The sequence below is a fragment of the Clupea harengus genome, chromosome 7 (genome assembly GCF_900700415.2).
Source record: "Clupea harengus chromosome 7, Ch_v2.0.2, whole genome shotgun sequence".
NCBI classification, from domain to species: domain Eukaryota; kingdom Metazoa; phylum Chordata; class Actinopteri; order Clupeiformes; family Clupeidae; genus Clupea; species Clupea harengus.
The window spans coordinates 4,455,860-4,482,692 of NC_045158.1; the positions used below are offsets into that span (position 1 = coordinate 4,455,860).

General features: G+C 41.3%; 2 protein-coding genes and 1 non-coding gene across 4 annotated transcripts in view; all 3 read left to right on the top strand.

The window, feature by feature from the left end:
- Positions 1 to 282: 282 nt before the first annotated feature.
- lgi3 (leucine-rich repeat LGI family, member 3) lies at positions 283 to 12,536 on the top strand. Of its 2 annotated transcripts, XM_031570222.1 has the most exons (10): positions 283 to 511; positions 1,023 to 1,288; positions 3,376 to 3,447; positions 4,664 to 4,735; positions 6,707 to 6,778; positions 6,882 to 6,953; positions 7,252 to 7,421; positions 7,777 to 7,941; positions 8,569 to 8,659; positions 8,926 to 12,536. In XM_031570222.1, exons 2-10 carry the CDS (start codon positions 1,068 to 1,070, stop codon positions 9,653 to 9,655), a joined length of 1,665 nt encoding a protein of 554 aa, XP_031426082.1. In that variant the 5' UTR covers positions 283 to 511; positions 1,023 to 1,067; the 3' UTR covers positions 9,656 to 12,536. The 2 variants fall into 2 exon arrangements, with proteins under 2 accessions (XP_031426082.1, XP_031426083.1); XM_031570223.2 differs by lacking the exons at positions 283 to 511; positions 1,023 to 1,288; positions 3,376 to 3,447; positions 4,664 to 4,735 and adding an exon at positions 6,238 to 6,505.
- A 2,869-nt stretch (positions 12,537 to 15,405) lies between these two features.
- On the top strand, positions 15,406 to 15,596 carry LOC116221221. Its single transcript, XR_004164067.1, has one exon. It is a non-coding gene; the product is annotated as a U2 spliceosomal RNA (small nuclear RNA).
- Positions 15,597 to 20,465: 4,869 nt separating this feature from the next.
- Positions 20,466 to 26,833, top strand: part of chmp7 (charged multivesicular body protein 7) — a 7,033-nt gene continuing 665 nt past the window's right edge. Inside the window, exons 1-6 of the mRNA XM_031571182.2 lie at positions 20,466 to 20,572; positions 24,937 to 25,221; positions 25,359 to 25,530; positions 25,728 to 25,913; positions 26,142 to 26,275; positions 26,562 to 26,610. Coding sequence (XP_031427042.1) covers positions 20,517 to 20,572; positions 24,937 to 25,221; positions 25,359 to 25,530; positions 25,728 to 25,913; positions 26,142 to 26,275; positions 26,562 to 26,610 — 882 coding nt within the window. The 5' untranslated portion in view covers positions 20,466 to 20,516. The remainder of the gene's footprint in view (positions 20,573 to 24,936; positions 25,222 to 25,358; positions 25,531 to 25,727; positions 25,914 to 26,141; positions 26,276 to 26,561; positions 26,611 to 26,833) is intronic.

The following is a 26,833-nucleotide window of genomic DNA, read 5'->3' on the forward strand; positions in this document are numbered from 1 at the left end:
GATGGCCTTACCTGTTCTCTCCCCCCCCCCCCCCCCCCGTCCCCGGTCCCCCCCTCTCTTTACCATTGCTTCACTTATTGGTCAAGAACTCTGCCCTCTAAGTAACGTCCATCTTGTGTTTTTTCAAGAACTACTGTGATCTTTGGCTCACATAATAAATATATGAAATGGGAAGACTGGGGGAGTCTTTTGCCCCTCCCATTTCCAGGTGCCTTTCTGCATGGCCCCACCCTCCCCCGCTGTCCCCCTCCTCCTCCTCCTGCTCCTCCTCCTTCTCCTCCAGGCTGGATGGTGAAGTGTTGGTCCATGTGATAGTTAATAATTCAGTGTCAGCCGTGCAGCACACAGGTCTGCATGCAGCAAAATCGCAGCCTCGCTCCTGCAGCCTGCGCTTTGACAGCTGCACCATGAAATAGAGAGAGAGAGAGAGAGAGAGAGAGATAGCTCAGGGTACTGCAGAGCACACACTTTCTGCCAGACAAGCTCACAGAGAGAAGGGAATACTAAAGAGGTGGGTACTGCCTGCTCCATTTTTTATGTTATTTCTCATTTTGCTTTCTTTACAGTATAGTATTCTCTCACATACATCTCTCTCTCTCACACACATACATCTCTCTCTCTCTCATTCTCTCTTCATTCCTCTCTCTTTCATTCTCTCTTCATTGTACTCTCTCTCTCTCTCATTCTCTCTTAAATCAACTCTCTCTGTCATTCCCTCTTTCTCTCTCTCATTCTCTGTTAAATCCACTCTCTCTCTCATTCTCTCTTCATTTCTCTCTCTCTCTCTCTCCTACTCTCCCACTCATTCGCTCATCCCCCCTCCTCTCACCTCACAACCTCAGCTCACAAGAGCGCAGCACCCTCCATACCTCTCTGTGTCTCTCACCCCTCTGTCCATTGCAGGATTTTCCTCCCATCAGCTTTCATTTTAAGCCAAGGACGACAGTTCCAGTCTCCTCATACCTCGTTTCTTCTTCTTCTTCTTCTTCTTCTTCTTCTTCTTCTTTTTTATTCTTGTTCAGCCACTTCTTGTCTGGACAGAGGCTAAGAGAGAAGAGAGGGGCACCATGCTGGAGGCCGGACCGAGGAAGGTGCCGAGGTGGCCGCAGTGGAGGCTGCTGCTCTTAGCCTCCCTGTGGCTCCTGCTCCTGCTGCCAGGGGGTGGCGAGGCCAAGCGGGCACCCAAGATCCCCCGCTGCCCTTCTACCTGCTCCTGCACCAAAGACAGCGCCTTCTGCGTGGACACCAAGGCCATCCCCAAGAGCTTCCCCCCGGGGATCATCTCCCTGTGAGTACAGCGCCGTCACCGCCTTCATTGTGCTGCTGCCGCTGCTGCAGGAGTCCAGGGGTTAGGCTCTGTTCACATAACACCAGGGAGCTGTGTGTATTTATTCCCAGGGAGGACAGGACAGCTACTGATGAAAGATGTGAGCACCCACTGCACTGTCAGGTTGTGCAAATGGAAGTATTTGCTCTGTGAAAGTAGATTACTTTCAGGGTTCATGGTTACATTCGAATTTTGCTCTAGTAGTTTATAAATCAGAGATATATAATGTAGGGAGTGAATCGTGTGTATCTACCTGAAGTGTTTACTAATGTAACCAATGACAACATAAAATACTAAGTCACTGATCCAATAAAGCCAACATTTCTGTCCATACAAGAGACAATGTGAAGAGAGAATCGCAAGGTCATGTTTTGTGATGCTGTAGGTGTCTCCTGGATCTTTTGGTATTGACAAAAAGCAGGGATTGATGTTGTCACGTCCTACTTGCTCTGTAAACCATGTCCAGTGTAGCGTGTTGTCTGCTGAAAAATATTGACAAGATTTTTCTGCAGGAGCTAAAAAGTGGTACTTTCAAGAAATGTTTAAGAAATGGATTCTGTTAATGTATTCTGTCAAACCATATTTATTTTATATTATTTATGTATTTATTTTTATTTTTTATTATATTTTTTATTTTATTCATTTATATATCAACCACTACGGTCTGACATGAAACATTTAAAGATTTTCTAGAGTTGAACAGTTTAATTCAAAGACCACCAGTACCCCCGTTTTATCAAGAAAACAGTTCAACACCTGGTACCTTAGTTTGTATGCTTATTTGCTGACTTTGAAACACTAACACAGTACACAGTAGTATGCAATGCAATGCAGTGCCTCACAAATGCAAATGAGGTGCTGTGTGTCAGAGCCTGTGAAATGAACGAGAGAACTACAGTAAAGATAAACAGCAAAGACTGACGTGTTTTAATACGGGAAGCCTGCGCAACAACAATCCAAATCGCCTCTGCGTCCACCTTGTTCTGACAGACTGCTCCAGTAAGCTCAGTTCTGGCTCGCTAATAAAAGATGAGAGATGGGCTCTGTGTATCCCTGTGCCGCAGACCTCCCTGTATTCTTGGAATGGAGTCAGCCTGCTCTGGCTCTGGTTGGAACGAGAACACATTGATTGGAGCACACTTATGGGATAAGCGCTAGGACTCCAGGGAAATTCACAGGCCTTTCCAGCCTGCTAATAGCACCAAGGGACAGTCAGTTAAATAAGGCTTTGTATGCACATCTTTGGAATAGGATCTAAACACCCAAAAATCAGTCAGAGATTTAAAATGGTGTATATGTAGGAACAAATGAAAAGCACTTATGCAGAACTGAATTCATGTGTGCCTGTGATGCATGTGAATCTATGGATTCCTGAGCTGGATGTTTAGTAATTAGTTTCGCTGAAACATGTTGTAATCTGGACAATATGGCCTGTTTTTCCTGAAAGAATTCTTGATATAGGTAAGAGAAAAAGTGTGTGTCCCAGTTTCGGAAGATTAAATCATCCACGAAACTGAAAAAGCCAGGGGGAATTAGTGCAAGCCAAGCAGGTAATCACTTAAGAGGTCACTAGCTTAATGACCTTCCATAGATGGGTCAATATATAGATATTGCAGACATATTGAGTGCACACATTGCTGTCTTGGTCTGCGGCAAATTTGTATTTAGGTACTGAATAATATTTAAAATAGCCTATATTTCAGTCATTGTTGCAGCTTGAGTTTGTTTCATTAATTCCATGCAGGGGCATGTTGGGTAAGGATAAGGAATAATGTTTAATCGTTGTTAATGTTTAATTATATTTTTGTTAACAATTGTTTGGCACGATTATTATACAGCTCTTAAGAGAATATTTGAAGTGAATGGATTGGAATTGGATACGGGGAGAAAGTGGTGTTGATAATTAAGTAAACAATGACGATGACAATGATGGCGACGATGATGATGATGATGATGGTGGTGAAGATGGTGGTGGTGACGATAATGATGATGATGATAATGATGGTGGTGGTGACAATGATGATGATGATGACCGCTCTGTTTCTCAGGACGATGGTCAACGCTGCCTTCACTACGATTCCAGAGGGAGCTTTCTCCCACCTGCACCTGCTCCAGTTCCTGTAAGTCCTCCTGACATCTCTCCTTCCTCTTCTCTCCTCTTCTGAATCCTCCTGACATCTCTCCTTCCTCTTCTCTCCTCTTCTGAATCCTCCTGACATCACTCCTTCCTCTTCTCTGCTCTTCTGAATCCTCCTGACATCTCTCTTTCCTCTCCTGACATTTCTCCTTTCTCTTCTCTCCTCTTCGGTGTCTCCCGGTCTAAATCCCCTGCCCCAACAGGGTTGAAAGTTAAATGCTGACCCCGGTGCCCAGTTCTTGTCCAAGAGCTCTGTGGACTGGCCTGGTTAGGCTCTTCTGCTCTTTGTACAATAACCAGTGCCACGCTGCCTCTGTATCAGTGACAGTGTCAGTGTCGCGTCCCAGCCAGAGTCAACGTCATCAGCCATTACAAACTCCATCGCTCCCTCTTAGGCAAACAATGGGCTTTCTGTTCACTGCCCACAAAGATTGTTGAGAGGCTCTGTGTGTGTTTGTTGTGTGTGTGTGTGTGTTGTCTGCTTATGTGTGTGTGTGTTGTCTGTTTATGTGTGTGTGTGTGTGTGTGTGTGTACCTGTGCTATTGTGCAGTCAAGGTTTGTCACAGTACAGTACATTCTCTTCTTGTCACAACCATGCACTTCACATGCACTTAGCTGTAGGTAATGATAATCTAGTAAAGCCTGATGAATTCCCCCTTCTCTGCTGGTAATCACCATGCATAAATTAGCAGCATTGCCCTCAAATCATTCTCTAGATGTTGCAGTTTTTCTTCTTTTCTTCAGGCACTGTGGGATATATTTTGAAGAGTGAAAACTCCTTGAACTCTCATGCATTCTTTGCAGATCAGATTTGCATAAACCTCATAAAATGTGTTAGCCCATGCGGGTGCTGCACAGAGCACTCCCGGGGGACTGCATTGCAATTTTTGCGGGAAACCATGAAACAGAAGCTGACATAACTGCTCCCTTTCTCACTCGATAACAACTCCTTTTGTAGCCAGACAAAGCAATAAGAAGGCTTGTACATGAAAGCTCAAGTACCTGTTAATGGAGGGGTCATTTTCTGCTGGTGCTGAAAATAATAATGTGACACCTGTTTACCCTCTCACTGGTACCTCTCCTATAAACAAGAAACCTAAGACTGTGTCCCTCTCCCACCCTCTTCATCCCTCTCCCTCTCTCCCTCTCTCCCTCTCTCCCTCTCCCTCTCTCCCTCTCTCTACATCCCTGTCTGCAGATTGTTGAACTCAAACACATTTTCTATGATTGCGGATGATGCCTTTGCTGGTTTGTCACATTTGCAATATCTGTAAGTAAGACATATTTCTCTATCGATACCTTTACCCACAAAATGCATCTGAAAGTATTTTGCTTTGTGTTTTATGTACAAGGAATGGTATCAAATGGACAGATTATTCAATATCTGGATAAAAGGTTATGCCAATCATATCCAGGATATTTTTGTAAGAAACAAGGTTCGATGGTTATATGGAATACTGATCAAGGGCACGTCCCTCCTGCAGTTACATAACAAACATCTCCGCTCCTCTCAACTCTGGTGAGCTAATAAATCCCAAGGTGGCCATTTTGTTACACTAATTGGCTGAAATATGAAGTTGCTGATGACCTGAGAGGAGGATCACAGATCCGCAGCGATGTGCATAATAGCTGCGTCAGATCCTCAGCGATGTTCGGATGTGTTTGAAACCTGGCCGGGTGCTTTAGTGTTGGCGTGGCACAGACTTGGCTTGGCTTGGCTTGGCGCTGCTCTCTGCTGCCCTGCTCTGGGATGCGGCGGCGGCGGCGGCGCTGCCAGCTGTGTCTGGGCGACTCCCCTCTGAGCATACTGATGAGCTCGCTCCCTCACATCAGCGGCGGCCCGCCGTTTAAAAACTCCCACCAGCCATCTTTATCGCCTCATCTAGCGTTACACGGACAAGGCCCCCTCATGATGACAGAAATTGAATGGAGAATATGAGATTTAGTTTAAAGGCCATGGTGGCTCGAAAGGCTATGCAGAGCTTATAATGAGAGGCATTACACTTTTTAATCTCTTCATCGCTATAGGGCAAGGACTGTTTGGATCTCGCCACTCCTCAATACGAACACGTCCCTTTGCATAGAAACTAATACTTCAGGCTGTGATCTTCTCTTTGGGTTTTCAGTGGTCGGTTTTCTGGATAGACAGGGAGACTTACTGCTGTGGCTGTCTGTCTCTTTAAATGCATTTGCAAGGCTCTGTGTAAACATGCGCGTGTGTATGCCCCCATGTTTATAAAACTGCTACCGTTGCAACACTCTCATTATCCCTGCCTGCACAATTACGTTCTCTTCTCCTCTCACCTCATTACAAATAATTCAATAGTTCCAAGTGGAAAGGTAATCAATAGATGGCACAGGAAAGCAAGATTCTTTCTTAGTGCTGCAGGTGTTTGTGGGATGTTTTGCCCAGTGCTTACGCCTGCGCTGTCTGAGGAGATGCATGGAATTCAATCCGCCTGCCGTTGTGCGTGCTCTGCATTTTTCCTCCAGTGGGGCACCGACCCAGCCCCTGCCTGCTGAGCTTACACGCAGGGGCAGACGGGGCTCATGGAGAGGCCACTTCACCCTGAGGGGATGGGAGATGTTCAGGGAAATCCGTTTCAGGCCTTATCACCCACCCAGACTGAACACCCATGGATAGTAACCACACGTATGACACCAAATGTTGGGAATGAGTCGGGCTGCTCTATGGGCGGTGCAGGTATTCATGTGTGGGCCATCCCCATTCATCTGACCCTCCTCATTGTCAAGGTCAATGGCGCTCTAACTCACGTGTCTCTGAGCCGCTGCCATTAAAGCTGTTTAAGATGCAGGGGATGTCGCGGAGTGGCTCAGTGACTGGCTGTGTTTCTAGTGGTATCGAGAGGAAGCAGGAAAGAGCTTTTAGAGGAAATGAATGGACACGCATTAGACCAGCCTCCATGTTATTAAGCTAAAAGGTTTAACAAGAAAAATGGAAGGTGCAGCGAATCGCGCGTGGGAGGACCATGTGGCGCTGCCTGCAATCCATCTGCTCGATCTTAATTGGATCTAACAGGTCATTGACCCCCGTATCTGTCAGAGATGAGCTGGGGAATGCTGCCGTCTTTTCAGAGTTAAATTAAAGAGAGACCCTAGGCAGAGATTCAGAGGAGAATGAATGTTCCTACCGATAAAACCATGTGTCTTTCTAGGCTAAATTTACATTTATCTATGCTTGACATCTTTCTTTCTCTACTTCTCTTTCTCCTCTACACAGGTTCATTGAAAATAATGACATCCAGTTGCTGTCAAAGAACACTTTCAGAGGACTGAAATCCCTAACGCATTTGTGCGTATATATTCCCTTGGACTGTGTGTCCACATTATAAAAATAGTGGTCATAGCAATTTGGTTCACATAACCGTAACATAATCTTGTCTTGTCTCTGTCAGATCTCTGTCCAATAACAACCTTCAGGGTCTTCCTCGGGAACTCTTCAAGTATCTTGATATCCTCACAGACTTGTGAGTACTCTTTGTAGATGCACTACAATAAGCGCTTTGTCATAGTGAGTCACTGAGGAGTTCCATTGATCTGTTCTTCATTGAAAATTCCTAATACAAAAAAACATTGTCCAACTAACTAAAAACACTGAACATCATGCTGCCATGAAATCATTCAACCCTTATGGCATATATTTTACACAACAGATAAAAAAAAAAAAGATTTGGTTACAGTTAATCACAACAGTTGACTAAACTGGCAGAATGATTAACGGACGGCTGAATGATTCATGAATCCCTGCTCTGTGCTGCTCCACAGAGACCTGCGAGGCAACGCGTTCCGATGTGACTGTAAGATCAAATGGCTGGTGGACTGGATGGAGAAGACCAACACTTCGGTGCCCGCCATCTACTGTGCCAGCCCGTTCGAGTTCCAGGGACGCCGCATCCATGACCTCACACCGCGGGATTTCAACTGCATTAGCGCAGGTCTGTTTGAGTTAGTGTAGTGAAGCTCTGTGTTACTAACTCCAGAGCTTGCATTGCAGACAGCTTTTGTACAGCCAGATAGAGAATGTCCTATTGCACCTGCTGTGGGCTACTATGCATCATATCTATGAACAACAGTGCTGTTAGAAAAGCTGTACTAAATCAGTACCTATATTATATGTAGCTTTAGAACAGCTAGCTATGACTGAGTACATCAGATTTGACCACAATCAATTTCTATGCCTTTGTTATGGTGGTATGGTACATGTCAATAAGGGATAACATGAATACTATAATACTATATAACTGCAGGTAAGACACACTTCTCACTGTAATCCTTACTTCCATATGACAGATTTCGCTGTGTACGAGACTTTCCCTTTCCAGTCCCTGTCTGTGGAGTCCTATGAGTTTGGTGGAGACCAGTATGTGGTGTTTGCCCAGCCCAACACTGGAATTTGCACGGTATACGTGTGGGATCACGTGGAAATGATTTTCAGGAACTACCACAACATCACATGTAAGCGCAATTAACACACACTACTGAAAGACTTTCCATTCAGAGCATACACTGCGTGACTGCCAGGCATGACCAAGCAGGTTTTTCACAGAGGACTGTACTGTGTTTTGCGTTTTTGTTCAAGAGAGTCTGCATCTCCCTAGCACAAATCTCCTCAGAGCACCCACTGAAAGTGACAGTGTGTAGCCGACAGCAACAGCTCTGTGATGTCTTTTATTGATGTAGTTGCTCTTAAACTAATGGATGTAGTCTGAGAGTGAGTCATTGAGAGAGTGGTGGCTGGCCTCCGTGGGAGAACCAAGAGCACTGAGTGGGGAGGAGACATGTTACTCAGGCATACAGAGCTACATCATCATTACCCTCATACCGTAGGAGAGATCAGGAAGCATAACATAAGAACCTATTCCTCTGAGAAGAAACAATAACATAGCTATTTCTACTCAGTGAGGAAGATATTTTTGGAGCGTTACAGATAGCACTATGAAGAAGGTGCAAAATTATTTGGGAGAGTTCACCTCTCTGTTGAATCAATCATTTATTTTCCCTAAGAGCACAGCAGTGTTTTCTGATTACTCAGGCTAAATCTGTCGTATGAATATTATAGCATGTTGTTTTTATGTTCCCTAGCTCGGTCAGCGGTCTATTGTAAACCTGTGGTTATCAACAACACACTCTATATGGTGGTTGCCCAGCTTTTTGGAGGATCCCACATATACAAGTGAGAAGTTTTTTTATTGTCTAAGTAATACACTTGTTTTTCAGAACAACATTCCCCTCTTGGTCTGCCAGAACATCACTGTGAAATAAAACAATATCAGCACAATATCAAATGATATCACCATTTAAAAAATTATTTAAAAAATTCACTTTCTAGACAACTTTAAAAAAAGGTGTGTCATTTCTTGCAAAACCTGTATTAATTGTAGCTACAGTATGGCCTGAGAGGTATAACCGTATATTCTTATTCCACCATTTTCTTGACAGATGGGAGGAAGGGCCTCTGAGATTTGTAAAGATCCAAGATATCGACACAACCCGTGTACGCAAGCCAAACTTTGTGGAGACCTTCCAGATCGAAGGGGATTGGTACTTCGCCGTGGTCGACAGTTCCAAGGCAGGCTCCACCAGCATCTACCGTTGGAACAGCAACGGCTTCTATTCCCATCAATCCTTGCACCCGTGGCACCGTGACACCCACGTGGAGTTCCTGGAGGTAGAGGGCAAGCCACGGCTCATCCTCTCCAGCGCGTCGCAGCCCCCGGTGGTCTACCAGTGGAACCGCAGCCAGCGCCAGTTCGCCTTCTACTCCCAGATCGCTGACACGGCGGACGTGCAGATGGTCAAACACTTCTGGATACGCAAGGTGCTCTACCTGTGCCTCACACGCTTCATCGGTGACTCCAAGATTCTGCGTTGGGAGGGCCAGCGCTTCGTGGAGATCCAGACTCTGCCCTCCCGCGGCTCCATGGCCGTCTACCCGTTCAGTGTAGGCCAGAGGCAGTATCTCCTCCTGGGCAGCGACTACTCCTTCTCCCGGGTGTACCTGTGGGATGACCTCACCCAGCGCTACCAGCCCTTCCAGGAGCTCAACCTGCTGGCACCCCGGGCCTTCAGCCTCATCTCCGTGGACAACAAGGACATCCTGCTGGCCGCTAGCTTCAAGGGAAAGACCCTGGCTTACCAACACCTGGTGGTGGACCTGAGTGCAAAGTAAATTGTTTAAAGCTGCTGCTTGTGTATAAGCGTATGCAGGAGGTTTTTCAAAGTGGATTGCCAAAGACACCAGAGTAGGCAGGTTTACACATAATAGGGGTCATTTTTTGTTTTCTAAAATTTTGGGTCATAATGATAAATGAAAGGCCACAAAAATTGGACATTCAATTGCAATTTTGACAACTTCTGAAACTTTAATCCGTACTCCTCCAAATTTTTTTTACATTATACGACCAAAATTAGGACTTCTAAAGTTCAAGTGTCTATGATTGGTAGAAAAATATATGCAGGATATTCTCTAGTATTTCTAAATGTTGGTGAGCTGTATATATTACGGTGAGCAAAAATGGTGAATTCAACATAACCCATCTATGATTTTTCATCTAAATTAAATTAATTTAGGGGGTTTTGCTTTATTGTTGAAAGATAAATACCATTTAATATATATATATATATATATACATTTCACTCAAATACTGTATCTTAGGAAGTACATCTGTGATGATTTTCAACCAATCTTTGAAACCTAAAATGTTAATACATATAATAAGTTTATCAATGCATTGCAATTTTAACAGTGACGAATTAAACTCACCTGAATGTCCTGCTCAGGTGTGTAGGAACAAGGCTAAAGGTGTACCTTACAGCTGTGTAGTCCTGCAAACTACCCAAGCTTACAAACATTCAAACTTGAATATACAAGCACGATGTGATATGGTGAATCACCTTCACAAGATGTTGTGTACTTTACATAAGTTTGAAAGTTTGAAAGCAATGTTGGCGTCTAAAATTCCTCTACTCGAGGGGCAAAGGACACATACATTCGGAATGTTTATTGTCTTATGTTATTTATTATTGATTTCAAACGCATGTAGCTCTTATATGCAGAGTTAACACTGGTTTAATGACTGTTACAGGAGATAAATGAGGTCATTTTTTACTAACATCCATATACTGAGTGCTCAAATGACCAAATATATAAAGGTCTATTTTGGATTATGGCTAACATGTAATGGAAATATTTCAACAATATACTGTGATCTACATGCATGGCTTAAATGATATATGCTGTCAGAATTCAATTGTGAAAAACACATTTGAGCTTAGGGAAATTACTTTATTGTATTATTAGACATTTATTTGGTTTCAACATTTACAAAAATTAAGTAGCAGTATATCTTTAAAAATATAAAGACTAACGTGTCTTTTTTTTCTCTGAGGTGGTCATGTAATAGTTTGGCATTTGTACAGTTTATTGGCTGTATCCTGCTATGATAGAGCACTCTCACCAAGCATTTCAGAGTAATGTGTGAATGTTTAGTATGAAAATGTTTGCAGTTTTTTCTGTCTGGGATGAAGACTGTTTTCAGAATATTTTTGGTGAAGAGTATTTTCAGACTATTTTTGATGCCAGTTAATGTAGTGAAACTATTTGTAGCTTAATGTGGTTTATTTGCATAGAATGACACATAAATCTGAATAACAGTTTGAACAAACACATTTGCCTTTATTGTATAAGAACGCATCATGAGGCATCCTATATGTTTTTGCCTTACAAAGCAACTATGTAAAAGCTTATGCTTCATTTAAGTTGTGGGTAAACCAGAATCTTACATTTGGATTTGTTGTGATAGCTGCCAAATATATTTGCACAGGAACACAAAGTTACCCAATGAGTACCGTATCCAAGGGGGTTGGCAAGCTGGGGTTTACCAAACTTACGTTCTAGAGAGACATAGTCTGGCCAAAGTTAAGGGAGAGAACAGGGGGTGGGGGTGGAGGTCAGCACAGGTTTATCCAGGGGCTAAGATGTCTGGTAAATGCTTCATAGGTTGTGGGGAATTCTGTGTACAATATGCAACTGTGCGAGAAGATATACATATTGTTCTCTTTCCCAACCTGAAATGTTTCCAAATCCCAAACAGATCCTTTGCTGAATTAGTGCATATGCCTATATTTACACTAGAATTCCACAGAGTACTTGGGTATTCGAGTAGTCGAGCTCCTGCATCAATTTAGTTCATTGTTAGTTCTTAATGTATTTTCCATACTGCTTTGTAGGAGGTTCAAGCAGGTTTTGGAATTGAGAGCAGTTGATGAGTGTTTTGGAAGGGGCTGGGGAAGTGAAGTGTTTCAGTTCCGAACTCGACTGTCTTCGTGAAATGTTTGCCTACACCATGTTAACAACCCCTCCTGAGGATCTCAAGTTTTACACTAGCTGTTGCGTGCCTTCGGTTTTCAGCTAGAGCCCTTGGTAAACAAGAGGAAGGATAGTGACTGCAGAAATCAATTGTTTGGAAGTTTGGAAGTAAAACAAACCGTCGTTGTGATCAAATAAACGTGCAGCAATAATGAGTTGTGGACGGGTTATTTCAAGGATGGCTCAAACATCGAGTCTGTCTGTCAGGCTACTACACTGGCAAAACAAAAGAATGTTGTTTTAAAAAAAAATAGACTTAAATATGACTAAAGATTTAAATGAATCCATTGGGCTTACAAAGGACCAGGTTTCACCGAATTTACAGAAAAAATAGCTCTTAGGCCTATGTGTAAACACAATAAGAAGACACAATAAGTGGTATCATCCATACCTGACTCACTTGCCTGAGGTAGGACCAAGAGTCACATTCTCCCCGCCCCTAGTACTTGAATATTTCAGAAAACAATAACTCGAGTTCTAAAACTATGTATTAATGCAACCTCTAGTAAACACTGTTATGCACCTTAAGTTTTGTTACCCACACGTTACATAACATACATAAGTTACATTCATGTTTTACAACAGATTGTTCCATGGACTGTGTCTCTGAAATGCAACAGATCATGTGCTACATAATATTTCTGATGTAATTTGACAAGTAATAAATTTGTGCTGCACCATGCCATCGTTTCCAGTCATTTCTCACTCATACCAAAAACTATTGAATGTTCCCAAAGTTAAGAGTGCAACAGCATTTGGTTGTCAGCGGAAATGGACATCAAGGGCATATGGCGTCACTTTAGGAATTATAGGCTATAGGTGGAATCAAGCTTTGGGAAAACTATCATCAGAGGGGAAAACATTTTTGGCTAAAAGTGTTTCCGGGGAAAATTCATTTTATTTACCTAAAATGGTCTTTTGTGACCTGTCAGAGTGTTTTCAGTCAGTCACAGTTACTCAATATGTAGAACAATGTAACCACATTGTGTATCTTTAACCTGGCATGTCAAGTGAGCCAAACTGGATTTGGAAGAGTTGTGCTGTCCTGGAACGTCCACAGGATAGTAAGTATGGTAGAATTTGAGGGTATAAAGCTTTACAACAATTGACAAGATTGTGTCAGAATATAAAAAGATTCTTTATTCAGAGTGATAACAAACCAACTTAAAGCAGGTGGTTATGCGGCAAGAATTTCCATAGAGCTGCTGCCCAGGGCTACGGAGGCAGCAAACACCTTCGAGCAGGACTTGGGGTCCTCTCTAACTTGGGCGTCTGCCTTTGGATCTGACCCATTTCCGTCAGTCTGCAGGGATGCTGCTGTACCATGACCTGATTGTTTGAGGATGAGGCAGAACACAATCAAAGCTCTCACAGACAAACTGGTAAGCATTGGCAGGGTAAATATGGAGAGTCATGGCAAAAGACCTCAGGTCATCAGAGATTCTGGCAGATTTACTTCTACACTGGGCCCTGGTAAGGATTTATTTGGCAACTCCAACTAACTTCTCTTTGAGATTAGTAATAACCGAGGATAGATATTGTACTTTGTTACTTTGAGAGATATTGTACTTGTTCTTCAATAGTCTTACTCTCTTCTGTTAAAGCCTCAGTTTCCTCTGGCAAGAAATCTGTGTATTTTGAACAAGTGAGACCTTCCTTTTGGGATGTCTAGGGGAGTTTATGAGTGCAGAATGCCTGCAGCTGGCATCATCCATGTGTGGTAGGGTGATCCCTGCTAATTAGTAGCTCCACCCATACCATTCCCGTGTCTCTACTAGCCTGGGCCTATTTAAACACGCAGGTGTTTGCAGTTACATTGTCTGCAGCCCAGAGTAGTGTTGGAACGTTGTCTGCTGGTTGAGCTCGTGGGAAAAAGATTGCTTGTGTGGCGTGCGTCTAGTTCTTGGTTCTTGGAAGTCATTAGCGACTAGGAGTTGGATGTTGGATTCATCACGTTCCATAACCAGCTCTTATCCGGGACCGGAGAGTGCCGTTGGTGAGCGCTATTTAGTATTGTGGGAAATAAGCGTGGGGTAATGGTTGCTTGTTCTCTGGTGCAGTATAGGTGGAGGTGTATGGACTGTTACGGTCCCCTGGCACTAGAACTAACATACAGCGTTACAGGTATGTTGCTGCAACGGGTGGGTACATAATTACGTAAAATCTCTGCATGAGTTAAAGTCTGACCTTTTGTTACAGAGGCTTGTTGGCTGCTGCTTTGCTGCGTTTGTCTGCTACCATCTTGTGCTGCGTTCTCACTACGCGACGCTGCTTTATTTGTGGGCTGCTTATTGCTACACTGCTTGGCTGTCACCGTCTGGTTAATCCAACGGAGCTACCCGACGAACTAACCATCTGACGTGCTCCAGGCAGACTGTATGGTGTAGTTGTGGCGTGTCTGCGGTGCGTTCTGTGTATTGTATGTTTGTGGTGTGTAAGTGCGTGTGCGACCATCAATAAACTTGTCTTGTTCGTTTGATTATATGATTCACTGTACTATTTGACTAACCATATTTTTATTTTTGTTGTGTTATCCCGGAGTGATAAGTGTGCTGAGTTTTCCTGCCATTATTATTATAGTTTGGTTTTACACCCAAGGATTGTGTTTGGTGATTTTGATTGGGCTGCACTGATTTATTTATCATTTGATTTTGGGTTGGATCATATCATTTGCGGTGCTTGTGTTTTTGTTTTTTCTCTTTGTTAGGATAAACTCAGGCCATGGATGCTTAGCTCCTGGAAGGTCTGCACATCAAAGCCCTCCTATCAGTACCAGTGTATGTGTAATGGTGGTCCTCATCCTTTTAAACTTTGTTCAAATAAAACCCTATGCTTTTGTGGAAACTCATCTCTGTCTGTCATTCGGTTGACTGGCCTGTATTACATGACTAGTCAAGCCATAGCTTGGCTTTAGAGTGGGGCTGCACAGGTGTGTAGAGCAGGCTGGTGAGAGAGGCCTAACCACTGTGCAGTCGGCCCACCACACATGTCACTGATCATTGAATCTACACAGCAAGCATAACTCAGTCATGGTCCAGAGTGAGAGCAGGAGCTTGTGTCAGCAATAGCCTTACTTATATTTGTGTTGGGACTCTTCAAATGGCAATGTGGGTTAGAAATGGTTATGTTGTAATACCACTTTTCTCCGCTTGGTGGTGGGGGAATGTCACACTGTAACTCAAATTAAACATTCAATCTGAAAGCATAGCCCTTTCCAGAGCCTACGATGTTTTGATTGTGATCGATACACTTAAATGCAAAGACATTATAATAACTTTACATGGGATCGGATTCACAGAAACTTTTCTTTATATACTCGTACCTGATTGGTTGAGGGGATGCCTCGTGTAACGTATCCAAAGCATGTTCTTTAGTTTAGAGGACTAAACGTAGTGATCTAGGGACTTTCAAACGCTACATGTAATGGAATGTGAAAAGGACAAATCGTTGTACATGCTCGCTAAGAGAAACGAGACTTTTTTTTTTGTGACGACCCTAATCGTGAAGATTACGACGGAAGAAGGCCTCCTTCACGTATCGTTCCAACCGGCATCGCTTCTCGGCCTTTTGGCTAAGATCAAGTGTAGTATCTGTTCTTATCAGTTTAATATCTGATACGTCCCCTACCCGGGGACCATATATTAAATTGATTTTTGGAACTGGGAGATGGAATAGGGGCTTGCTCCGTCCACTCCACGCATCGACCTGGTGTTGCAGTACCTCCAGGAACGGTGCACTTCCCACCCGGGAAGAAAATACTTGTAAATGACAATGACGAAAGAGCTTCAGACATTGTGAAGTCGGTTCCCAACATGGATGAAACTGTCCTGCTTAAAGTGATGGAAGCAGAATTTGGTTTGGTGTGGAGTTCTTTGAAACTCAAAAACCCATCGAACCATTTAGTTTTAGCGATTGGCTGAATATATTTGACAGTAAAACAATATATTCTATCTAACACCATCATGTTTATGTAACCTAGACCAGACTGAAGCTTGGTAAGAATCAGAATTAGCTAGGACAAGGGGGTCGTGGACCCGGTATTCCCCACTATGGGTTATTCAACTAAATGAAATGGGGAAGGAGGCGGCGTATGAAAATAATGCACTTTATTTTCTGATGTCTTATTTGAAGGCAGAGATATAAATAGATGCTTATCAATAAATACTTAAAGTTCAGTGTGGCAATACATAGCTTGCATATAAATAGTAATACAATATTGCACAATTCCCATAAAGTGCTTACACAAGCCACTAATACCAAGCAGCACCAGAGCTGCAGTTAGGCTACTATGCCTGCTACAAACTTAAGATAAAGAAAGGACACTAATATGTCAATCGTGACAGAGCTATCAAATCATAATTAATCACACCAAAAGAGAGCACTCTCACTGCAAAGGAATGAAAAGAAAAGAGTAGGCTCAGCCAAACACAATAAATAAATAAATAAATAAATAACCAAACACAACTTGGAGGTGGTTTCACACACACACGGTCAAAAGGCACACATTGTAGCAGAACATAACCGCCAATGCAAGCCTTGAGCTGCTGGCTTAATACTAGTTGCACTGGAACAGCAAATGCGGTGTAAATGTTCCCCCCACTAATTTCGTATTCGATCTAAAACTAAGGTAGGGAAAAACAGTGGCTACAAATGACTCCTGTAAGTAACAAACACCACATTAGCCACATGCCCGTCAAACGTACTGGATTTACCTGCTAATCGTTTAAGAATGCATTCAATTAGTACCTGTACGTCTGTGCTGTTGCATAGAATGTAGACCGGAACAAAGTATTTTAAGCACGGTGCACTACAAAGACAATAAGTGCATATTCAATACAGAGTAGTACATACATTTCCCATTTAAATCCCACAATTTACAATGTTTAATACACATCACAATTACCGTCATAAAATCCCATTTAAAAGACGAACACCGGTAAGCATAGGCTACATGTTAATTGAGCTATGCATAACCTGTTTAAAAGAACGCTTCTCCTTAACCGCTTCACGTAAAATCACCACCGGCAGAATCGCCATTCCAACAGTGCTCTCACCACTACGTTTGCCGCGCTCCTAATTCAAACAAAAGACTGACCTCGCGGTGTGCTATTTTACCTGCATGTGACCGGAAGAAATTAAGGGAGTGTCAGGTGACTCGCTAGGAAACAGGTGACTCACTTATCCCATTCCCACCCGTCACATTTAGATACAGGACGATTTAAATGTGCTGTTTTCATATTGCGTACTGTTCAGCTTATTCGTCTGAATTCATGTCAGTTAGGTAATTAAATTAACGTTGGCTGGTTTGACAATGCAAGTGTAAGCTTACACAATAAAGCATCAAATATACGACTAGACTCGACTTATCTAAACATAGTCTTTAATGTATAATTTTAACTGAAAACTGTGGACATACTTGGAAAAATAACCTGCTTTCAACGAGTCTGTTCTATTTAGAACATTTGTTTGCCACACAGCGGCAAAATGCTAGCTACGGATAATTCGTAAGATTAATTGTCAGGGAAAAAACGACCTCGATAAAGGTACTGACAACAAACAGCAATTCAATTAGTAGGGAATATTCTACATTCTGATTGTAGTACATGATTGCAGTGTGTCATGGATGGAGAACAAAAACAGTAGCCTATATGCAAACTGCTGCAGAGAGTTCCTCGTGATCATAGACATATAGATTAGTATTGAACACGTCACCATTTTTCTCAGTACAAATATTTCCAAAGGTGCTATTGACATGAAAGTTTCACCAGATGTTGGTAACAACCCAAGTAATCAATACATACACAGAAACCAACACAAATAAATTCAGAAATTAAGTTATGTGTATTAATGTGAAATAACACAGGTAAAAAGTATTGAACATATGAAGAAAGGCATGGAAAGCCAAGAAAACTGCTGAAATCTATCAGTAACTAGAAAGCAATCCGGCCCCTTGTCAGTGCAAATTAATATCCCAACTGATGGCCTATAAAAAGGTGTCTCAATACCAAGGTGTCACACAAGAAAAATCTCATGATGGGTAAAAGCAAAAAGCTCTCTCAAGACCTTCGTAACCTTCTTTTTGCAATACATACTGATGGCATTGGTTACAGACGCATTTCTAAACTTCTGAATATTCCAGTGAGCACTGTTTAGACCATAAGCCGGAAGTGGAAAGAACATCATTTCACCATAAACTGGCCACGACCAGGTGCTCCTCGCAAGATTTCTGACAGAGGAGTGAAAAGAATTATCAGAAGAGTTGTCCAAGAGCCAAGGACCACAGTGGAGAGCTTCAGAAATACCTGGAATTTGCAGGTACAGTTGTTTAGAAGAAAACAATAAGTAATGCACTCAACCGCCATGGCCTGTACGCTCACCACATAAGACTCCATTGCTGAAGAAAAAGCATGTTAAAGCTCGTTTAAAGTTTGCAGCACGACATTTGGACAAGCCTGTGAAATACTGGGAGAATATAGTCTGGTCAGATGAGAGCAAATTTGAACTCTTTGGATGCCATAATGCACACCATGTTTGGAGGACAAATGGCACTGTACATCATCCCAACAGTGAAGTTTGGAGGTGGGAACATCATGGTGTGGGGCTGCTTTTCAGCATACGGTACTGGCAAACTTTACACAATTGAAGGAAGGATGAATGGAAAAATGTACCGAGACATTCTTGTTAAAAATCTGCTGCCATCTACCAGGATGATGAAGATGAAACGACGGTGGACATTTCAGCAAGAAAGTGAACAGCCAAGGAAACTCTCAATTGGTTTCAGAGAAAAAATAAATAAAGCTGCTAGAATGGCCCAGCCAATCACCTGACTTGAATCCAATTGAAAATCTATGGAAAGAACTGAAGATCAGAGATCATAGAAGAGGCCCAGGGAACTTTCAAGATTTGAAGACTGTTTGTGTGGAAGAATGGGCCAAATCACACCTGAGCAATGCATACGACTAGTTTCTCCATACAGGAAGCGTCTTGAAGCTGTCATTACCTATAAAGGCTTTTGTACAAAGTATTGAATAAATATCAGTAAGCCTGTTCAATACTTTTTCCCTGTGTCGTTTCACATTATTATACATAACTTAATTAATGTGTTTTCTTTGTATTTATGGGTTACTTGGGTTGTTATCAACATCTGGTAAAAAGTTCATGTCAATAGCACCTTTGGAAATATTTTTACTGAGAAAAATGGTGACGTGTTCAATACTTATTTTACCCGCTGTATATGTCTATGCTCGTGATACTTTTCGTCTGCCAGCGTAACTGGCTAAACTTCCGGCCACAATTAGGCAAAAATATACCAAAATAAAAGTCACCAATCAGTTTCAGAATTGAAGAAACATCAGCTGTATTGATTGCATTACCATAACAAAAACATTAGGAAAACACTGACATATACCTTACTCTACTAATAAAACGAAGGATTGTATATTAATAAAAGTGGGGTTGAAAGTGGGGTTCAGAATATCGTAAGTATTAATAAAATAGAGATAGCATCTCATCATTGACAGTGCCACTATGCTTTAAGATCGCAGAGGACCTGTGGCATACTACACAACAATCTACTTATTTAACAAAGGATTTGAATAAAAGTGGGGTGGGATATGTTCATAACATACCAAATACTATGAACATGTGTTTATTAGTTATGATTCTCCTCGTTGACTGTGCCACTATACTTTAAACAGCCTATCAAACAAGCGAAAATGTATTATGTTCAAGTTTCAAATAGCTATCTTATCAACTTCATGAGAAAATGTTCTTATATTTTCTTATATATTCAAAACCTCTCATAAAGTGTGTGCTTGCATCTAAACATACAACATTATGCCATTTTGTACATTTGTGTTTGTATGTATTTACCTTTTAAAAAGGGATTGCAGTACGTAGCAAATCAAAACAGTGATTGCCATCTACTTTCATATATAGTCTGTAAAATGTGACAGCATTGATGTGATATGCTACTTAGCTACGTATACATCATCATGGCAATGTGTAATTGTATCATCATATCCATACAGCTTTTGTAAGTTGGCCTCCGAAGATGGTGGTGGTGGGTTTCAAAATAGTGTTCACTACTGACAATCATAGTTTGATAGCAGACTTTATCTCACATTCATTAGCAAACTACTTTATTTAAAAAGTTGTGTTACGTGACAACTGGCCTTGCAGGTATAAATACAATTGACCTTTACTGACTCAATGCAGGATGCACAAATAACAAAATGAGCATAGACATGAGTCTAACGCGAAATATATCTGGAGAACAGCATATGATGTCTTTCAAGAGAATTTTGCCTTTGTAAGGCAGGCAAATGGTTAGGCCTTTTAAAGATAATAATAATAAAAAAATCAATCACAATGTGATGGTATGCCTTTAACCTTTTTCTTAAAATGCAAATAACTTTTGAACAGTGCTGTATATCATCAACTGTATATAGAGTCGTTGACTTACTGCTGTGGTCATATGTAATTATCATAGCGAGGTACACTTCTTGGTACAGTGCACTGTTCAACAACACTGTTTTCGGACAATAACAAAAACGTTATTTCCATTTCCAGAAGTGTTCACACTACTAGTGCAGGGTTGTTTTCCTGGTCAGACCTTTTACTTAGGTACAACTAATTCCGATTTCGTTTACTGCCTAAGGTTATGGTTTTCTTCACGTCTTCGGCTGCAGACGATGGAGACAGTGGAGTTTTTATTGGGTCAGATCATTTTTGCCTTCGTTGTTTTTCAGGAGTATCGGTCACTTCCAGGTCACGCCACTAAAGACGTTCTATGTGTTATTCATCAGACACGATAGCGTAAATGTGTCATCATATTCAGCTCGGTTGCCGAACTCAAAAGTTATAAGGATAACGGAATTGCATGAACCCCATATAGTAAGTTCCGTTCTGCTAGCAACGATAACCCACAATAACCCCAGGAAGTAAAACGAAACGAGGAAGTAAAATGAGTTTGTTGTATCAAATGAAAGGTTTTTACAACAAACAACCCTGTTAATCGACTGGGTAATATAAAAACCTTTTATATGCAACGAGTTTTATTGTTCCATTTGTCCTAATGATCGGGAAAATAGTTAAAAGCGTGTTTGAAAGTTATAGTAGCCTATTTGTCATTATAAAGTCCTAATCTGTCTACTCGCTAGATCAGACTTTATAATGGTATTTTGTTAACTGTGCATTATATTAACTTGATTTAAAACAAGGTAAGATATAGTGAGTTAATTTTAAGCGTACAGGATACTTTGATAATGACTAAGATGTAGCTGAAAATTGACAATTAATATTACTTTCATAGTAACATCAAAATGGGTTAAAAACGATTCACTGATGTTACAAAAGTATGATTTTCTTGTTTAAATATAGGGAACACTGACTAAACAGGCATCATTGTAAATATTGTAGTAAGAAACAGTAAAACACACAACAATCTGCTGATAAAAGGATTATGTCTTCAATAAAGTTGGTTGAACATGTTCAGAACACTGTAAAGAAAGGGTAAAATATGTTTAGCAGTCATTATTCTGGTCATTCACTGTGAAAAAACACTTGACACACAGATCACACAGGCGAAAATGCATTATCTTCAATGGCAGGGTATTGCCATGTGACATGTATCACTCTTTGCTGATGAAACTAAATATTGTGTCTCAATGAAAGGGGGGTGGAATATGTTTAGGACATTCCAAACATTAAATAAAATGTGTGAAGTAGTTGAGATTTACGTCCCTGAATGCTCCACAATACTTTAAACATAGGTGATCAGACAGGCGAAAATGCATTATCTTCAATGGTAGGGCCATGTGACATGTATCACTCTTTGCTGAAAAAACTAAAGATTGTGTCTCAATGAAAGGGGGGTGGAATATGTTCAGGACACTCCAAACATTAAATAAAATGTGTGAAGTAGTTCAGATTTACGTCCCTGAAGGCTCCACAATACTTTAAACATAGGTGATCAGACAGGCGAAAATGCATTAACTTCAATGGCAGGGCCATGTGACATGTATCGCTCTTTGCTGAAAAAACTAAAGATTGTGTCTCAATGAAAGGGGGGTGGAATATGTTCAGGACACTCCAAACATTAAATAAAATCTGTAAAGTAGTTGAGATTTACGTCCCTGAAGGCTCCACAATACTTTAAACATAGGCCTACACACAGGCAAAAATGCATTAACTTCAATGGCAGGGCCATGTGACATGTATCATTCTTTGCTGAAAAAACTAAAGATTGTGTCTCAATGAAAGGGGGGTGGAATATGTTCAGGACACTCCAAACATTAAATAAAATGTGTGAAGTAGTTGAGATTTACGTCCCTGAATGCTCCACAATACTTTAAACATAGGTGATCAGACAGGCGATAATGCATTGTCTTCAATGGTAGGGCCATGTGACATGTATCACTCTTTGCTGAAAAAACTAAAGATTGTGTCTCAATGAAAGGGGGGTGGAATATGTTCAGGACACTCCAAACATTAAATAAAATGTGTGAAGTAGTTGAGATTTACGTCCCTGAATGCTCCACAATACTTTAAACATAGGTGATCAGACAGGCGAAAATGCATTATGTTCAATGGCAGGGCCATGTGACACGTACGTTTAAAGTATTGTGGAGCACTCAGGGACGTAAATCTCAACTACTTCACACATTTTATTTAATGTTTGGAGTGTCCTGAACATATTCGACCCCCCTTTCATTGAGACACAATCTTTAGTTTTTTCAGCAAAGTGTCATATGTATCACATGGCCCTGCCATTGAAGGTAATGCATTTTCGCCTGTCTGATCACCTATGTTTAAAGTATTGTGGAGCCTTCAGGGACGCAAATCTGAACTACTTCACACATTTTATTTAATGTTTGGAGTGTCCTGAACATATTCCACCCCCCTTTCATTGAGACACAATCTTTAGTTTTTTCAGCAAAGAGTGATACATGTCACATGGCCCTGCCATTGAAGATAATGCATTTTCGCCTGTCTGATCACCTATGTTTAAAGTATTGTGGAGCCTTCAGGGACGCAAATCTGAACTACTTCACACATTTTATTTAATGTTTGGAGTGTCCTGAACATATTCCACCCCCCTTTCATTGAGACACAATATTTAGTTTTTTCAGCAAAGAGTGATACATGTCACATGGCCCTGCCATTGAAGATAATGCATTTTCGCCTGTCTGATCACCTATGTTTAAAGTATTGTGGAGCCTTCAGGGACGCAAATCTGAACTACTTCACACATTTTATTTAATGTTTGGAGTGTCCTGAACATATTCCACCCCCCTTTCATTGAGACACAATCTTTAGTTTTTTCAGCAAAGAGTGATACATGTCACATGGCCCTGCCATTGAAGATAATGCATTTTCGCCTGTCTGATCACCTATGTTTAAAGTATTGTGGAGCCTTCAGGGACGCAAATCTGAACTACTTCACACATTTTATTTAATGTTTGGAGTGTCCTGAACATATTCCACCCCCCTTTCATTGAGACACAATCTTTAGTTTTTTCAGCAAAGAGTGATACATGTCACATGGCCCTGCCATTGAAGATAATGCATTTTCGCCTGTCTGATCACCTATGTTTAAAGTATTGTGGAGCCTTCAGGGACGCAAATCTGAACTACTTCACACATTTTATTTAATGTTTGGAGTGTCCTGAACATATTCCACCCCCCTTTCATTGAGACACAATCTTTAGTTTTTTCAGCAAAGAGCGATACATGTCACATGGCCCTGCCATTGAAAATAATGCATTTTCGCCTGTCTGATCACCTATGTTTAAAGTATTGTAGAGCCTTCAGGGACGCAAATCTGAACTACTTCACACATTTTATTTAATGTTTGGAGTGTCCTGAACATATTCCACCCCCCTTTCATTGAGACACAATCTTTAGTTTTTTCAGCAAAGAGTGATACGTGTCACATGGCAATACCCTGGCATTGGAGATAATCCCTTTTCACCTGTGTGATCTGTGTGTCAAGTGTTTTTTCACAGTGAATGACCAGAATAATGACTGCTAAACATAATTTACCCTTTCTTTACAGTTCTGAACAAGTTCAACCAACTTTAATGAAGGCATAATCCTTTTATCAGCATAATGGGGTGTGTTTTACTTTTTCTTAATACAATATTGTCTGTTTAGTCATTGTTCATTATATTAAAACAAGAAAACCATACTTTTGTAACATCAGTGAATCGTTTTTAACCCATTTTGATGTTACTATGAAATTAATATCTCTGATAGTTTAAGAAAACACGGGGCTAATAAGGGACTTTTATTTTGAAAAATCGTAACCGGAAGTCGCTCGAGCTCATTTGCCTATAGTTGCTCACTGAACGCTGCTCATATAGTATTGTATTGTATTTCAGTGTATTTCCAAGCTGGGTAGTGATTGGTTAAACCCGTCACGCAGGATATGATGGCTGTGTTTTTGTTATCCGGGTTGAACTGTGCTGTCACATCCGCAATGGCCCAAGAGTAGTCTACATTTCACTTTACATCTTAACACTCACGAACTGTAGACTTAGAAGGTTTGTCTGGTCATCTAGCAAAGATATTTGACCCAAAATGGTGATCGGGCTATTTGGCTGGTGACTGAGACCTAAGTTAGGCCTACCACTTCCTTCGCATGCTCGCAAGACTAGTATCTAGTGTTGCTAGCTAGCCACTGAGGTGTGTGTTTTGCATTAACTTTGCTTTTCCAGATAGCTGGTTGATATTTTGCAAACTGTGATAGTGAAATGGTCATATTCCTATAAAGCTTAAAACGATATGTATATCGGTTTAAAGGGTAAAACTACTCACTCTTTAGATTTAACTGTTAGTTTAGGAGGTGGATCAGTCTATTTTGTTAGGTTATTAATGATGGAACCAATCCAGTAATTTCTTCATTTGTTAGCATGCTCTGGTATGATGTACCTAAACAATAATACAGTGTTTGTAATGTTTCGTTGTAAGCGCAGTAGTGTCACTCCTTCATCATTGCTAGATACCGGCAATTATCAGAATAGTAATCAGTTTGTTGTCTTTCACCTGCTGCCATTAACTAATCTTTGCCTTGATTACAGAGCAATGTCGGGTTTACCTCAGTCAAGGGAGGATTGCTCTTCCGAATTTCCCCCAGACTGGGCAGACGATGCACGCATGGCTTTCCTTTTTTCGGCTTTCAAAGAGAATAGGGATGTCGACCCTACAGACTGGGATGGTAAAATGGACTTCTGGACACCACTTATTGTAGACCACTGCAGACGTCGTGGAGCTGTCTGCGTAATTTTGCACGAACTGAACGAAAGTCTTCGCAGAAAAGGCAGCGCACCCCTTGGTCTGGGAACTGTTCTTCTGTCCATGTACAGGTACTCCATGTTCATTCTGCAGTACTTAGCTAGTGTCTCTTTAATTATTGTAAAACGAGTGTGAAGGGAAGCCAAATTATACATTTTTTGTCGATCTGTAAATACCATCTAGTATATTTTTGTATTTTGATGTGAAGGAATGGAAAAGTGCAGAAGGAATCAGAGTTTGCTGCAAATGTGGATTCTGGCTGGCTGTCGTGGGGAGTTGGCCTTTTGCTTGTTAAGCCACTGAAGTGGACATTGTCCACTCTTTTGGGCAGTGGCCGTGTGCCCCTAGAAGAGTCTTTCGTCGTGATTGAGTTGGTCAAGGTGAGTGTGGTCTCCAATGCTGATCATGTCAGACATTGCCAAAATATACTATCACCCTACCAGCATGTAACATTATCATAAGCGGACATCAATTTTATTAAGAGAAGAAAGGAGAGCTAATTACTTGCAGAATTTTACAACATTTAAATACATGCACTCAGTAATACAAAATTATGTCTTGTGTCTGTTGTATTTAGGAGAGGGCAGTGAAGCTGCTGGAGACATATCGGTCCTCCCCACTGGCAGACAGGTGCCTGCTGTCCTTTCAGGATGTGAGAACACTGGCCTCTCATGTCTGTCCTGATGAGTCCACTCTGTGCTTGGCTCTGCTTCAGCTGCAGAGAGACAAGCAGGTGACCGTGTCTCTTCACGAAGGCGAAAAAGTGCGTTGATGAATTTGTTTTAATTCTGGTTGGCTCACTGTATAGTGATAGTTACCCAATTCGTATATACTGCTCAAGTGTCATTGACAGTGAAGTGAGCTACTGATAAAATATAAACATTCACTGTCTTGTAAGGGGTAACATAAGATCATCTGTTAAATCGGTGTAAATGTGATCAATGGAAATTGAATGTGTCATCTGTAATTTTGATGTGTCTGTCCTGTCCAGCTAGTGAAGTTCTCCCAGCCAGCTCAAGGTCGTGTGAGTCCTGTCAGTGATGTGGACCTGGGGATCTTTCAGCTGCAACGCAGCGAGAAGCTGCTGGGAGAGAGAGTGGAAGCACTGGGCAAGGAGGCAGAGAAGTAAGCCTTGAAGGCAACTCACAAATCATTCAATCCAGACGTATTACTATCCAAGATTGTCTTCTATCATACGTTGACAGAGGCAGCTTACTTTAAACACAAATTTGAGCATGTTAATAAACTAATAAACAAAGGAGAAATCACGCACACTATTCTTTTTAACTGATACAAACTTTTTTTTTACCACATTCATACAAATTCATTCTGAACAAAGGTCTTATGAATTAGTTCCAAACAAAAGAGGAGGCAAGTGATGATCCAAATATATGCTGTTTCTTTTTGACAGATGCAGAGAGGAGGCCAAGGCTCTTCTCAGTGAGGGGAAGAAATCTCAGGTAAGTCATCTGCCACATGTTGCATATGTGTTTTTTTTGTGTGTGTCAATGACAGGGGCAAAACGACCATTTATCTTGCTTTGTAATTGTGCCATTTAAGCAGCAGTGCAGTGATAAGATGTATAATGAATTTTAAAATTACAGAATTATTCTAGATGTTAATAGAAATTGTATCAATGTATGCCATGGGATCTATTGGTATAAAGAGTTGCTCAGTGAGAAC